The sequence below is a fragment of the Plectropomus leopardus genome, chromosome 4 (genome assembly GCF_026936395.1).
Source record: "Plectropomus leopardus strain MGB_pleo_1.0 chromosome 4, ASM2693639v1, whole genome shotgun sequence".
In the NCBI taxonomy this organism is placed as follows: domain Eukaryota; kingdom Metazoa; phylum Chordata; class Actinopteri; order Perciformes; family Serranidae; genus Plectropomus; species Plectropomus leopardus.
Window position 1 is genome coordinate 36,523,053 of NC_142179.1, and position 15,051 is coordinate 36,538,103.

At 38.4% G+C, this 15,051-nt stretch overlaps 1 protein-coding gene across 1 annotated transcript; it reads left to right on the forward strand.

Annotated features, from left to right (window-relative positions):
- The first annotated feature begins 608 nt into the window (after positions 1-608).
- Positions 609-1,770, forward strand: LOC148189827 (cystatin-B-like). Its single transcript, XM_088076027.1, is given in 3 exon segments — positions 609-756; positions 1,545-1,643; positions 1,646-1,770. Coding segments are annotated over 3 exon segments (372 nt in total).
- The last annotated feature ends 13,281 nt before the right edge of the window (positions 1,771-15,051 follow it).

Genomic DNA, 15,051 nt, shown 5'->3' on the forward strand with positions numbered 1-15,051 from the left:
TTTCCACCTTTGATGAAGGTGCCCGACTTGTGGAAGACCCCCTGCATCGTCCCGGTACCATAAAAAGGACGTCCCAGCGCTCTCAATGACTACAGACCTGTGGCACTCACATCACATGTCATGAAGACATTTGAGAGAATGGTTCTTCAGCACCGGAGGTCGCTCACTACTCACTGCTTTCCAGGACACTCTGCAGTTTGCATACCAGCAGCACATCGGTGTGGAGGATGCCATCATCTTCTTAATCCACAGGGCCCTCACACACCTGAAGAGGCAGGGGAGCACTTTGAGAGTCGTGTTCTTTGACTTCTCCAGTGCCTTTAACACCATCTAGCCCTGCCTCCTGGGGTACAAGCTGCTGGAGATGCAACTGCACCCCAACACTACAGCCTGGATCCTGGACTACCTCACAGGCCGACCGCAGTATGTTGGAGTGGACGGTTGTGTCTCTGAGGTCGTAACGAGCAACACCGGAGTACCCCAAGGAACTGTTCTGGTGCCTTTCCTCTTCACTCTCTTCACCTCAGACTTCCGGTTCAACTCTGGTTCATGACACCTTCAAAAGTTTTTTGATGACTCCTCCATTGTTGGATGTATCAGTGACGACGATGAGGGGGGAGTACAGAGGACTGAGCCAGAGCTTTATCACATGGTGCAACAGCAACCACCTGAAGCTCAACATCAGCAATACCAAGGAGGTGGTGGTGGACTACTGGAGGAACAGGAGTTGGAAGTGGAGAGGGTGGACTCATATAGGTACCTTGGGGTCCACCTTAACAATAAACTGGATTAGTCTCACAACATGTACGCCCTCTTCAGGAAAGGACAGACCAGGTTGTTCTTCCTGAGGAAACTCAGATCGTTTGGTGTCTGCAGCAAACTCCTGAGGATCTTCTACCAGTGTGTGGTGGCCACCTCACTCTTCTTTGCTGTGGTATGCTAGAGGGGTGGCACCAAGGCTGGTGAGGTCAGCAGGAAAAGTAAGTAAAGTGGTTAAGAAGGCTCGTCTGTGGTAGGCCTTCACCTGGACAATCTGGAGACTGTGGCTGAGAGGAGGATCAAGGACAAAATCCAGACAGTCCTGGACAACCCCTCTCACCCTCTCCATGATGAGCTGTGGCAGATGGGCAGCTCATTCAGCCAGCGCATCATCCCACCCAGGAGCCGAACTCAGCACTTCAGGTGCTCCCTTATGCCCACCGCCCTCAGACTATATAACAGCAGCGGAGGCCACATGCTGTCACTGCACTGATATCCCCCCCAATCGACAATCGAAACACTTTCAATACAGACTCTTGCTCTTAAATATGTATTTTGTACTGCTATTTTTTATTTGTGTCTCTACTTATTATTCAATTTGTATTTTTGTACAGTATATTGATCTTTGTACAGTTTACTGATCTTTTATTTATTATATGTTATTCTATTTGACCTTTACCATTTACCCTGTACTGCTGCAAAACTTGAATTTCCTCTCTGGGGATCAATAAAGGATGATGTTAACTTATCTTTAATAACTGCCATGATGCCGATGTGTTATTGAGGGTTAGGCGAGTTAAAAGCGGCTGATGCAAAAATCCAGGAGCTCTGTGATAGCATAAAAACCAGTGCAGAGAAAAAAGCAGGGAAGAGTTTTGCTGTTTTCACAGCAAGAACTACAAGACTCAGGTTGTGGCCGGGACCAACTCCTTCATCAAGGTTCATGTTGGAGGAGAAGAACATTTTCACCTTTGTGTTTACAAAACCGTCCCACATGCAGGAGAAAAGTAGTAGCTCAGTAGTAGAGTGGGTCATCCTCTAATCAGAAGGTCAGTGGTTGGATACCCAGCTCCTAATCCTAGGGCAAATTACTGAACCCCAAATTGCTCCCGATGCTACGTCATCGGAGTGTGAGTGTGTGTGAATGATTACTGAGTAGCAGGTGGCACCTTGTACGGTAGCCACGGCCACCAGTGTGTATGAAAAGGTGAATGTAACAGTGTAGTGTGAAAAGCGCTTTGAGTGATCAATAAGACTAGAAAAGTGCTTTACAAGTACAGTCCATTTACCATTTATATATTTCTTTGTTGTTATATCCAGTTATACATTTCTTTTTAGGAGAAAATGTTCAGCACCAACTAGTACAAATTAGGCTCCTTCAGCTGTGACTGTCTGTTGCTGCTACTGTTCCCTCATCTTAAATAAGTTTGCTTACCTTAGCCAACCCCAAACCTTTGATTGCAGAGCAGAACAAAAATTGACTGGATTTTTAAATTTTGTTTTTGTGGTCCTATTCAGATCAAAAATGATTTGTTTGCAGTAAAGCATAATGTCTCAATTTCACCCTTGTGTGTATTTGCACAACACACTATTAATAAAAAAAAACAAAGACAAAATCATAAAGGATTACTTTACAGTCCAGGTGTTTCATTCTGTCAGATTGTTATTTCATAAACTAAAAGCCTCCTCTGCGTGCTTAAAATGATTGTGAGCACTTCATATACTGTACTTGATGCAATCCTTAAATGATATTAGAAAAAAAAACACAATTGGTTGAGATCTGCAGGATTTGACTTGCTGCAGTTTGTTAATATGAAGATGGCCTTCACTTCAGAAATTGGTTTTGCTGACCTCGGCAGGTTCTTTTAACATTACAATTACAGGTTGATGTTTTTTTTTGTTGTCGTTTTTTGATTTTACAACTATTAACATGCATTTCTCAGTACTGAGTTCAGTTGTATACATGCAAAACATAGACAATATTCCTATTAAACTGTTTATACGGATAACAAATAAGTATATTCCACTAGCACTAGTTGACACACAGCTGCGCATACGCTGATTAATGTACCCAATATTACGTCAATATATAGAAAAGTATAACTGCTGGAGCTGCTAATCATTTTGCTTCTTGCCATCATTGCATCAAGGTTTTTTCAGTTTCCTCCAGCCTCAGACTTGCTGGACTGTGCACACACAGCTTCCCTCTTACATTACTTCAACCTCTTTCTTAAAAAGGTTGTTGCTGCAATATTTGCACATTTTTGAAAAACCTGTTGATATCAAAGTGTTTCATTATGTTTAGAAGTAGGTGTGTTTCTTTTTCTGACCAGAAATGTGGACTTTTCTCCATGCATCTCTACCACAGCTTTGCAAACTGTTGGCAAGTTCCATGTCAGTATCCATGACAACACAGAAGTGACTGCATGCAGACAAGAGGATGTGTGTTGCAAACTGCAGTAAAAATCCCAGATGAAATGAATATCCCAAATTGGCAGTATACATGTCCAAATTATGGTATTAAAACCCAAATAATATCAGCATATTACACATCTTAATCCGAAAATGCTAGATTCAGAAAAAGGCCAATTTGGAATACGGAATATGCTGTCTACATGACCCTTTCTGAATATTAATTATCCTAACCAATTAATAACAGGATAATATTGGTGAGCATGTAACTGTAGCCACTGTTCAGAGCACAAATCGATGTGGACTAAAGTGTGGATTGCTGCTTTGACACAAAATGCATTCAGTGACCACATCTTTGAAGATTCATAAATTATTTTTTATCACTTTACGTCAACCATCAACAAACCTTTGTAATTGTACAAAATGGGGCATAAATACAGAGTTCTTTAAGAATTGTTACATTTATGTTCCAAACCAAGCTTTATATAGAATCAACATAAATTAGACTGTAATTTACTATGTTCTGCTCCATCCACCAAAAATTATTGTTATTATAATATAATATTATAATATAATATATGTTATTATAACACCTTATTGTGAACACTGAGCATCTCTATTCATTCCTTGATGACCTCTGTGTACGTGGTGCCATGGACATAAACAACTTGTTAATGAGGCTTATCCCGGTTAGTATCATATTTAGGGTATGGTTATCACATGAGCACAAAGAAATTGGGTTATTCATATTTACATATACATATTGATTTCTTTCAGAGTACTCCAGCTAGTATATTCAGGTTTCTCATAAACAGAATATGGTGATTACATGCTCAAACACATAAAAAAATAGTCCTGATCACAAACTGATAATTTATGTCCAGGTGAGAAAAGGAGGAACGTGAGGCAGATTTCAGAAAGTTTTGTAATTGTTGAAGATGATGTGGTGCTTGACCATTTTCTTCCAGTCACAGAGTGGATTACAGCTAATCCCAGGAGGGAGTCACTTTTTCTTCCACATTATCTTCCACTCCTCAGCCCTATGTAGGAATAATTAACCTCATGGAGGTGCAAAGTTTATAACCACTGACCTTATGGTCAGATGTTCCTCTTGGATGCAATGTCTTGTGTACGAAATGTTTGTATTAGTGTATTCTGGATGAACTGTTGAGCTAGGGTGCATGTTGGTAAAGAGAAGAGTCTGAGCAGTTCAGTATAGACAATATGTGCTACCAACTGTAAAATACTATAACAGTGCATTCCATGATTTAAAGATACATTTTGCTCTCATTGGTTTGCATTGAGTCTTATGTGAATTAATCTGCCCCACTGTTTTAAAAGCTCTTACATACAGATAGATTTGTATACTTTGTTTAATCCACATATGTGAGCTTTAGTCTAGTTGATTTAGTTGGACTTAACTGAATATTACAGATTTATGCATTGAGCACCGGGCTACACTGTCAGGTAGATACATTAACATTCATATAATCATCTCACCACCTTAAAAAGCCTTTGACTTTGTCCTCTAGTCTACCTGTGTCTCTTATTGTTCCCTTTCAATACAAAATGGGGCAACTCTTCTTGTATTTAATATGGTTATTGCTTCAGAAAATTCCACCTTGTTAAGACTTGAAACTGTGAAAAATGGCTTCTTTGTGCTGTACATTATTTTCTCTTTTCTTCACCCTTTCTCCGATCCATCATTGTATTCTATTGAAGCGCTCACTGATGAAAAGAAACTGCCCCCCCCAAAAAAGAAGCTGCCATTGAAGAAAGGAGCGCCTCTCCCTAATTTGAATCCTTTCTCATTATGAGACTAGCAGGTGGTATATGGACAATATTGCTATTTAATAAAGGTTCATTTCACCAATATAGTGTTGCAAATAAGTGCATCTCCCCATGAGCTTGGCTTTATTCTCTTGTGTGAACACATGGAGGTTGCACAAATTATTCTCACTTTGTTCGGGTGTACAGATCACTGTCTTGTTATGTAGTCTTTTACAAATTTTAATTTTTTTAAGACAGCATTGTTCAAATCTACTCACTCATGTCTTATTTGCTTCTGCTTGACTAAACCAGATTAACAAAACACATGACATTTTATTTCCCAAAAATATGTACTTTTTTCTAATTTGATAATGACACTTTTGTTTTTTAAAATTAAACGATTGTCAATGAGTACATGTATTTTTTTATTTTACTTTCTTCGCATTTTTGTCAGGGCCTGTTGCCTTGATGAATAAACTAAAGTAATTGCCACAAGGTTGTATGCCGCCGTGCGCCGGTCCAGTTGCACCTACAGTTTACATCCATGCCAGTAAAAACATGGTTACTTCAAAAATCTTCCCTCCTGCAGCATATAAGATCTCTACAATCAGCACAGTTTCAAGATGCATTTCCAAGATTAGTGTCACCAATTCAGTATCTGACCAAATGCTTCCCCTTCCGTTATTGAGTTGGTTCACTGAGTAATGAGTAATGACCAGAAAAGTGTTTTTTGCAATATATTATGATGTTACAGTGAAGCTGACCTTTATAATAATTTATAATAAATAAGGAGACAAGAGAGAAGAAAGGGACTGATTCGTTCACAGCCTCTAATTGTGCAAACAGACTAACACCACTGTGGCAAGCACAAACAGGCACACTTATATGTTGTCAACCTACACCAGGTGAGCTGTTCACATTGGATAATTGGTAGGTTAGGATTTCAAAGCTATTGGACAAGACACAAGTGGGAGTTGCCATTGTCAGTGCAGCACCCCATGCACCACAATCTCACCAAGAACATAGAGACACACATATACTGCATCCATCACATGTAACAAATCAATGTTTTTAGCCTGCCTGGTTAGACAACTGACTCCTAGAAAGACTCCTGTGACTCATAGATCTCTTTTAATGCAAAATTGCTGCTTATGAATTGTATTTTGTCTCCTTTTGTGTCTCTGTCTGTAGCTTTGTGTTCTCACTGCTGACTGTCTTGGCCAGGTCTCCCTTGGGAAAGAGGTTCTTAATCTCAAATGGACCAACCTGGTTAAATAAAGGTTAAATACATAAAAAATAAATAAAATCAACTATTTCAGCTCTTCATTTAAGCCAAAAGGCTCAGCTGTGTTGAGAGAGTCCTGTGAGCATCTCTGTGAAGCAGTGAGTTAGACTTTTGACTACCAAAATCTGATAAGTTCAACCTTGAGTCCACTTAAATGTCTGTGCCAAATTAAAGAAATTCCCTCAAAGTGTTAGTGAAAAGTCACGTTCAAGAGAATAAGACAAAGTCGCTGTGACCTTTGCCTTTGACCGCAAAATTCTAATCAAATCATTCTCAAATCCAAGTGGACGTTTATGCCAAATTTGAGGAAACTTCCTCAAGGTCTTCTTGGGGCATTGCGTTTACAGGAATTAAATGAATGCAAGGACACTGTGACCTTGACCTTTGACCACCTAATTCTAATCAGTCCATTGTTAAGCCTAAGTGGTGCAACGCGTCGACACAACCGACGTAATACATAATGTGAATACGTCGATTCAGCACTGACTTGCGTTGACGCGTCATACCGTTACACACAGTGCGCATCATGAGAGCCTGAGCAGCGCAGAGCGTGTTGTTTTTCGTTTCGGTGCTCATGTTATCAAGTCAGAGCAGCGCCTGTCAGGCCCATCTGAGCTGCGTCTCCGCTGCAGCACATCTAGAGAAACGTGGCTCGCTGTTTTTTTACGCCTGACGCTTGCGTTTGTTGACTCTTTACCACTTTTTACTGCAGTTTAATTTCTCTCTGTCACAGAGATGAGGAAATACAAAGATGTTTGTTTTACCTCAACTTCCTTGCTTACCTTTCAAAACAAAAGCTATCTGACTGTGTCTCTGGACAGAATGCCATCAGTTGCTGATACAATGCATTTTATTTTGAAACATTTACAGGACGGGGTTGTCAGCTGTGCAGGAGCTTGTATGACTTCATAAATGAGTGGAATATGTGCTTATAAATATGAAAATACAGCACTCATCAGCAGGCAGCGATATGCCGTAAGGCCCAGTTAAGGCTGGACTATTTTGATGCAGAAAGAATGTACTAGTTATAATTATTTCTGTTATTTCTTGCATTCATTTTATTTTGGAGAGACTTTACATCAGACAGTAAAACACAGATTACTAGTTAACACTGGGCTATTTTTTGTTGGGGAATTATGCCCTGTAGTGTATGACAAGTTTTAAAATGTTATTTTCGGTAAATTTGTTGTGATATTAATTGAGTAATAAAAAAATAAAAGTTAGATCAATAAAAAATTAAGGGTGCAGCCCTACTAATTGGACATATGTGCAAAATTTGAGGAAACACAAGAATATGATGAATGCAAGGTCACAGTGACCTTGACTTTTGACAACCAAATTCTAATTTGTTTACCCTTGAGTCAAGGTGAATGTTTGTGCCAAATTTGCATTAACGAGAATGGGACTGTATGTACATATGTGTGGAGGAGCGACTGGAAAACATAATGCCTCCGGCTACAGCCATCATCAGTGTGGCCAGTAGTTGCAGCCAATACTTGACAATTATATAACAGTGTTGAATTGTTACAACTGTTTTTACCATTAAAAAAAACAAATGAAAAAATGTAATGTTGACTTTGGCGTCTCTATGAGATGCACCAGCCTGTTCTCATTCTGAACTCATCAAAAACCTCTGCTTTGTCAATGCTTTTGGCATAAGTGCGTGATGCCAAAAGGCACCTTTCATGTCTATTTGCAAAGACTCTGGACAGTTTCAGCAGTTAATGTGGCTGCAAAGAACTGGTTGTGTTGTTATTATATGCCGCTGAATGGCACCAGGTGCATCCACACAGACAGCGTCACTTGAGAACAGGGCCGGACAGACCATAGTTATATGGCTCTGCACACCAGTGAAGTTAGAAAAGTTAAAGTAGATTATGCATCCATGCTCGTAAAAACATGAATGCTTCATAGACATCTTTCCCCCGGCAGAACAGAAGATCCATACATTTAGCACAGTTTCAAGGTGGGCACTCAAGGTTCTTGACTGATGGCCATTAACATGTTTTATGATGTCACTGTGACCTTAACCTTTGACCTCCGACCTTATAATTTTATTATATCTGTATTTTATTTATTGTATAATATTATTTCATTAGGCTATGCATATTTAATGCGAGGCGTTGCTACACTCTGTGAGTCAGATCCAACCCTCGCTCCTCTACAGCTCCAACCTCACCAAATATGGTCGCTTTTGACTCCATAAAACAAAGATGGCGGCAGCTGAAATGCTAAACAAAGTGTGGAAATGGCAAAACAAACACAAACCAATAGGTGACGTCACAGTAACTATGTCCACTATTTTATACAGTCTATGGTCTGAAACAGTGGTCTACAGCTTGGCAAGTATGTCGCCTAAGTGACACATCATCCACCATCCAGTCATCTCTCAATAACAAAGTCAGCTCATACAGTACGCCACGTTAGAAACGTTAATATGACATGTATGAAATGCAAACATGTAACATATTTGTGGTTTGCAGATACATATAATGCCAGCATTTAGTTGTGATGACTGGACAGCACCAATGCAACCCCATGCATGTTTTCAAAGAAAAGCTGTCCTTATATTGAATGACAGTAAGTTGACTTTGAAGTTAAAAACAAAACAACAACAATAATATGGATAACTAATTGTGCAGTGAAATTGCACGCCACTGATGTAAACACCTCCAAGGTGTACTTTGCCTAAAAATATCCTTTAATATAATTATATAATTATATATAATTATTTCTCTTTTAATATAATGTCTGACATACATTTTGTAGCATTATGAAAAAACAAACAAAAAAAACAAAAAAATAAAAGTGAAATATACTGTAATATTTAGATTGTCAGTGTAACTATTGGCTTTGATTGAACAAAGAGCCTCAGTCATTTCTTAAAAGCAAAATGGAGCCCACCACCAATGTGATGATGGAATGTAATGATGTCACAATGAGTACTGTATACCGTATATAGAAATTATTTAAGATATGTCTTGCTGCAGAATGGGAGTTTTGTCCCATTGCTCATTCCATGTTACAGCATGAAAAGTAAGGACATCGCCTGTTCAGGTAAGGCATTCTCTTTGTATTTAACTGTTATCATGTGACTTTGTATCATTAGTAGGTGGGTTTCCTCACAAATTTTATAAAACTTAAGTGATATTTTGAAATGTCAATAAAACACAATTGCGAGATGACGGTTTCCACTGAGTGATGTTCTGTGACTTCTCTGTTGACAGCATCCCAAGCAGCATGGTGATGGATGTTCAAAACATTAGCAGCTTTATTTCTATTGCAGCCACCACACTAGCCGTCATTATTTTTAATCGCAGAGGATGTAGGCGTGTTATGGAGCCATAATGGAAAGGCGAGCCCCTTATGCGTGGGAGCGGCCACATATGAGGGATTTCTGTGAGGTGATAGTCCACGATTTTACAGAGGAGTTGTGGATTCAAAACTTCTGGATCATCCGCTCAGCTTTGAAGAGTTATATGATGTCTTGATACATACTGGCATTTAGCTGCTGCTTTTAATATCGCCATCCTTGTCTTTGTCCAGTAGATCTCTGTCTCTTTTCTACTGCAACATGTTTTTTTCAGAATGTCATGTGAGTCTTTGTTGTACATCATGTGACTTATAAAAGTGAAAAAAAAATTTCCATTGCAGTTTTGCGAAAAATGGCTTTTTCAAATTGCCTAAAATGCCACCTCATGTGAGTGTAAAAAACTTTTTTGTGATTAATGGGAGGGTTTTTTTTATTCAAAATTGACATGTTTCCCTGAGGTATATTTTATATTTGCAGTTTCAATTTGCGTAATTTGAGGGTTAATGTAAACCCATCTAGGGCTTCCCCTGTTCATTCTCTTTATTTTGTTCTTATTGTGATAAGACTCTTAGCTTAAGATGTCTTGAAGTCCATGACAGGATCTTCTGAGTTTGATGTTTTTCCTTTTACTTCTATCTTGAGCCATGATGATCAAACACACAAACAGACTCATTTGCTTTGCAGTCTTTGCTGAACAGATATGTTCTGCTTGGATTTGTATAATGTGGGTGATTTGTTGAGGTCAGTAGACTGCAGGATGAGTAACATTTAATCAGAAAGTCATTGTCACTCATTTAGCTCAAGATCAGTCACAAGGGTTTGATGGTAATCTTCAGCCAGTTGTCTGGTATCAAACATGAGGCCAAGGATGGAGTACTCAAGCTCTTCAAAGTGACCTGAGTGTTTGACCCAGATCCACTGACAATACAGGGGACAGGCAGCCTAATTGAATATACAGCTAATGAGGGAAATTGCAGGCCCAGAAATCAAACGCAGGTGCTCTCTTGGATCTTCTTTATAGAAAAACCCTGCTCTTATACATTAAAAGACATCTGAGAAAAAAAAGAAAAAAGACAGAAGAAGTCTGAGTGTCCGGGATACAAGGCTATTCATGCAGCTCGTCAGTGATATAGCCTCCTCTTGGCGGCTTTGTTTCCTCTGTACTGGTTCTTAGGCAGCACAGAATGAATGTCAATCGGCCAGCTCTGAGACTTCACTGCTGAATATCAATTAGCTGGCTGGTGAATTACCCAGCCCTTTGACATCAATTGTACATATATTTGCAGAAAATGCATTTGCATTATTATTCAGTCGTCATCTTATGTATAAGCATTAATGCGACTGAAAAGACAACACTGCCACAAAACAGTGAAAACAGCATTTACAGCATTGTGCATAAAACATACAGGAGCTCTGTATTAAATTCCTTATTGCTGTTAACTGTTATTGAGATTGAATCAGTTAAAATGATTAGTATGTCCATCAAATGAACTGAGTTTCCACTATTTTTAAGGTTGCTACCTTTGTTTTGTATTATTTCTGTTTAAACAGAAATATGAAACCACACATTTTTAGTTTCAAATCTTTGTAAGACAAAAAGAAAGAAAAAATCTTTTTTTTCTCCTTACAGATGTTTTTATATGTTTTTATTGTTATCTTGTATACTGTTATTCTTTGTCTTTATGTATTGTGTTGTTATACTTTTAGGCTCTTAGAGTAATTTTGAATACTTTTGAAGTTTAAGATTAATGTTAGGTTGCAGGATGAAATTTATATTTGTAAACTTGTATGTCTTTAAATGTCTGGGCCCCTATTTACAAGCTTTGAATAAGTTATCAGGGTGTCCCATTTCAAATGTCTAATTTCACTTGGAATCATGTTTGTATTTACATTTTTATCGACTTTAAAATAAAAATAAATATGGTATTCTGATTGTTGAGAGCTTGTGGGTGCAAGACAAATTTCCATGAAAAACATCAATAAAGTATCATCTTATCTTATCTTATAGGATTTTATAAACACAGCTATGCAGTTCATATCAATGAAACAACAGCCATAATTTACAAAATGAGCTTTAGAGATTTGACCAATAGTCTGTTATGAAGCAATATCGCCAATATGACACAAATAAAATATGCTCTTACAATTTGGTATGTAAGACAATTCTGTAACTCGACATTAGGCCCAGTGTGTAGGATTTATGAGATATTGGCAGAAATGGTATAAAATATCTTTAACTGTTTTTTTTTATTTGGTACATAATCACCTGAAAATAAGAATCTTGTTTTCATAACATCTGAGTGAGCCATTTATATCTACATATGGAGTGGGTCCTCTTCCACGGACTCAGCCATGTCGTCGTACAGTAGCCCAGAATGGACAAATCAAACACTGGCTCTAAATAGGGCCATTTGCATTTTGACGTTGGCCACTGTGTTTCTCTTACATTCTTGGCACATGGGAGAGGTTCTGCAACCTCACTGCTACATGGCACTAAAATCTACACAATGCTCCTTTAAGTTCCTTCATAGAGTGAGAGGTGACATTTTTCTATTAGGCAAAACCTCCTCAATGAAAAGTTGTGGTGTTGTCGCTACAAATGCCAGCAGCATGATGAGGCACTGGCTGTGAGTTTCTCAGTGCGTCTTGGAGCGTTTCCTGAAGAGTGCCAGGAATTTTCAGTTAGAATAAAACACTGTGGTGGACATGGTCCCTAACGCAACTTCGCCCCGAGGCTACAGCAGGGGTCATGGAGGTCGCACAGGGTGAACCTTCGAGCTAAACGCCCAACCGTGGCCATGGGGATTCTTTGGGGTGAGATTTATTAGAAAAAATTTAATTGTCTATTATTTTATGACGTTTTTGGTTTATAAGATGAGGTTAGATTATTTTGGTTAATTGCATTCATCAAAAATTAATTGCATACATCAATTCACATTTTTAAGCACAAATTCCACTTATAAAGTTGTGCTTGTATGAAGTCGTGCAGCTCCTTCATTGCCAACAGCATGACCCTGCAAATATTTCAAAATAAAATGCCTTGTGTTCACAACTGTTGGGATTCTGTCCACAGAGATGTTGTCAGAGGACTTCTTCTATTTTGAAATGGAAGCAAGGAAGTTTGATTAAAACCGATGTCTTTGTATTTACTCATTGCCATGAGGGAGACTTTTAAACTGAAGCAGAAGGTGGTATAGAGTCAATATAATCATCAAAACACCATTTTCACTGTCTATTTCTGCTAACTGCATGCGGAAAAAATTGGCGAGCCAATGTTTCTCTAAATGTGCCGCAGCTGTAAAGCAGCTGAGACGCGCCTCACAAGTGCTGCTCCTGCAGGTCATGTGGCTGCTCTAACCTGCTAACACGGGTGCTGCCACGTGCTTTGTGTTGAGGTGATATTTCAGGCTTGAAGTACTCCAATGGTGCGAAAACTCATGTTAGAAAGCCACTGTGGCCTTGAGTGACGCAGTGGGTCCAAATGCAACATGGAACACAATTAATCAGCGTTAATCTTTTTTTCAACTAGTTATTTTTTCTGATTAATTAACTGAAATTGACTTGCTATCTTGACAGACCTAATTATTACTTTTATTGCTGATTGAGCCCAAATAGTGTGCTGATGAAAATCTATAAGGTGTTCAGTACAGGTTTGGCAGTGGAATGAGAATTCTTACATTCATCTTTGCCCCTCTCCTTTCATGCTGGTATTATTCTTGTAGACTTTCTGTCCCTGCATGATAAATCGACTGATCCTTCACAGTCCCTGGTACTTTATCCCTGCATTATTATCATAATTCACACTTGTACTCTTGGTCGTCCAAACTGTTAGAGCAGACTAAGCTTTTTAATCTGCTTTTAGGTTGCATTGCCCTTTATTGTTTGAACTGAGCAGCCCAGATGTTCCAGAGTACTTGCATGGGTTTTAAGTTCTCTACACTGATCTCCTTTTCTTCTCTAGCTGACAAGAAAGCTTTGTCCCTGAGCTTCTTGCTGAGCTCCCGTTTAGTTGATACTGATGGGGAACCACAATGTTCGACTTCAGTCATCATTGTCTCCCAATTCCCACATGCTGTGCAATACATAATTCTAGTATGATTTCTATTATAATATTCATTATTATTATTATTATCAACTTTGAAACCAGAAAGATTACTTTTCTGGTAACTAGTAACTTTTTATTTTTATTTTATTTTATTTATTTATTCATCTAATGCAGTCTGATTGATTGATTCCATTCAAGCTTGACTGTTTATCACTGGTAGTTTCAATTCTTCTTCTTGGATTTTGTTTCTGTCTGTTCTTGCTGCCTGTTTTGATCTGACACGAGTCTTTAGATCAGTATACAACTGAATTTTAGTCATCTGGAAAATGCTTTTTAAATACAACGAAACAAAAATGTGTTTTGAAATCTTCGTTAGTAAAACGGCAAGCAACCTCATACTCATAAGTTTAGATTTTCAAAATTGAATATTTCAGTCACATAAATTCAGTGGCATTTAAATGTTAATTTTGTATTCATATTCTGGTTATGTTTTACAATTTGGTACTAACTTGTGCATAATATTTGATTTATTACAGCTATTATTTGCTTTCATACATCCTCTCTAGCAACTATTGATAGTGTTTCATGATGTTTCCCTTGCTTTATACACTTGTGCACAGCATGCAGATCTCATGGAAATACTTTCAAAGACATTTTATCATTAATATTTCTCAGGGAGAGCGCAATATTGGACATTTTCTCACACCTCAATTTTATGACTGTCTGACACTAGAGGTACTGCCACAGAGTGCCCCATGCTGCACCTCACTATCACTCAGACAGTTTGGCTACAGCAGAGGGCAGTCTTACGCCAACATTACCCAGCAGCTGCCTCTCACCTGCTGTTATTACCGTCGCCCTGACTGAGCCTTACAGGTCTGTCTTCACTGTTTAGTCTGTTTTCTAAAAAGACTGTTGCAGAGAAATGGCACAACTATTTGACTTGAAGAGTGAAAACATTTTGGTAATTTGGTGACTTATGGAGGTCAAACGGGTCAATGTTAGAAGTGTTTATGAAAAAAGGTTTTGTTGCAGGTATCAGATTTGTTTAGAGGAACTGCATTGGATTCTTTGCTGAAGGTGCACCAGTAAAACTGATGTAGTTCATTTTACTGTGCAGGTGGAATAGCTTTAGTTCAACACCTTTAACATCAATCCCCAAATCTGCATTGTGTCATAAGTTTTGATGAAAAATTACTCATAGGTCATTGATAAAAAATATATCCATTTAGCTTGCCTTTGCTTTCATAGATTAAAAAAAAACAAAAAACAAAACACAACATGTGAAATACAAAGAAATGCTGAAATGCTGCTGGTTACAGATGATCTAATATGACAGCTTTTGAGATCCTGAAGAGAAAAAATGCCTGCTTGTTAAAGCTGTTCTTATTCCTGTGAACCCGTAGCTTTGAGCCATATCAGTCCTGCAGCGTGTACAGCTCGCTATCAGGTGGCTACGATAGAGTA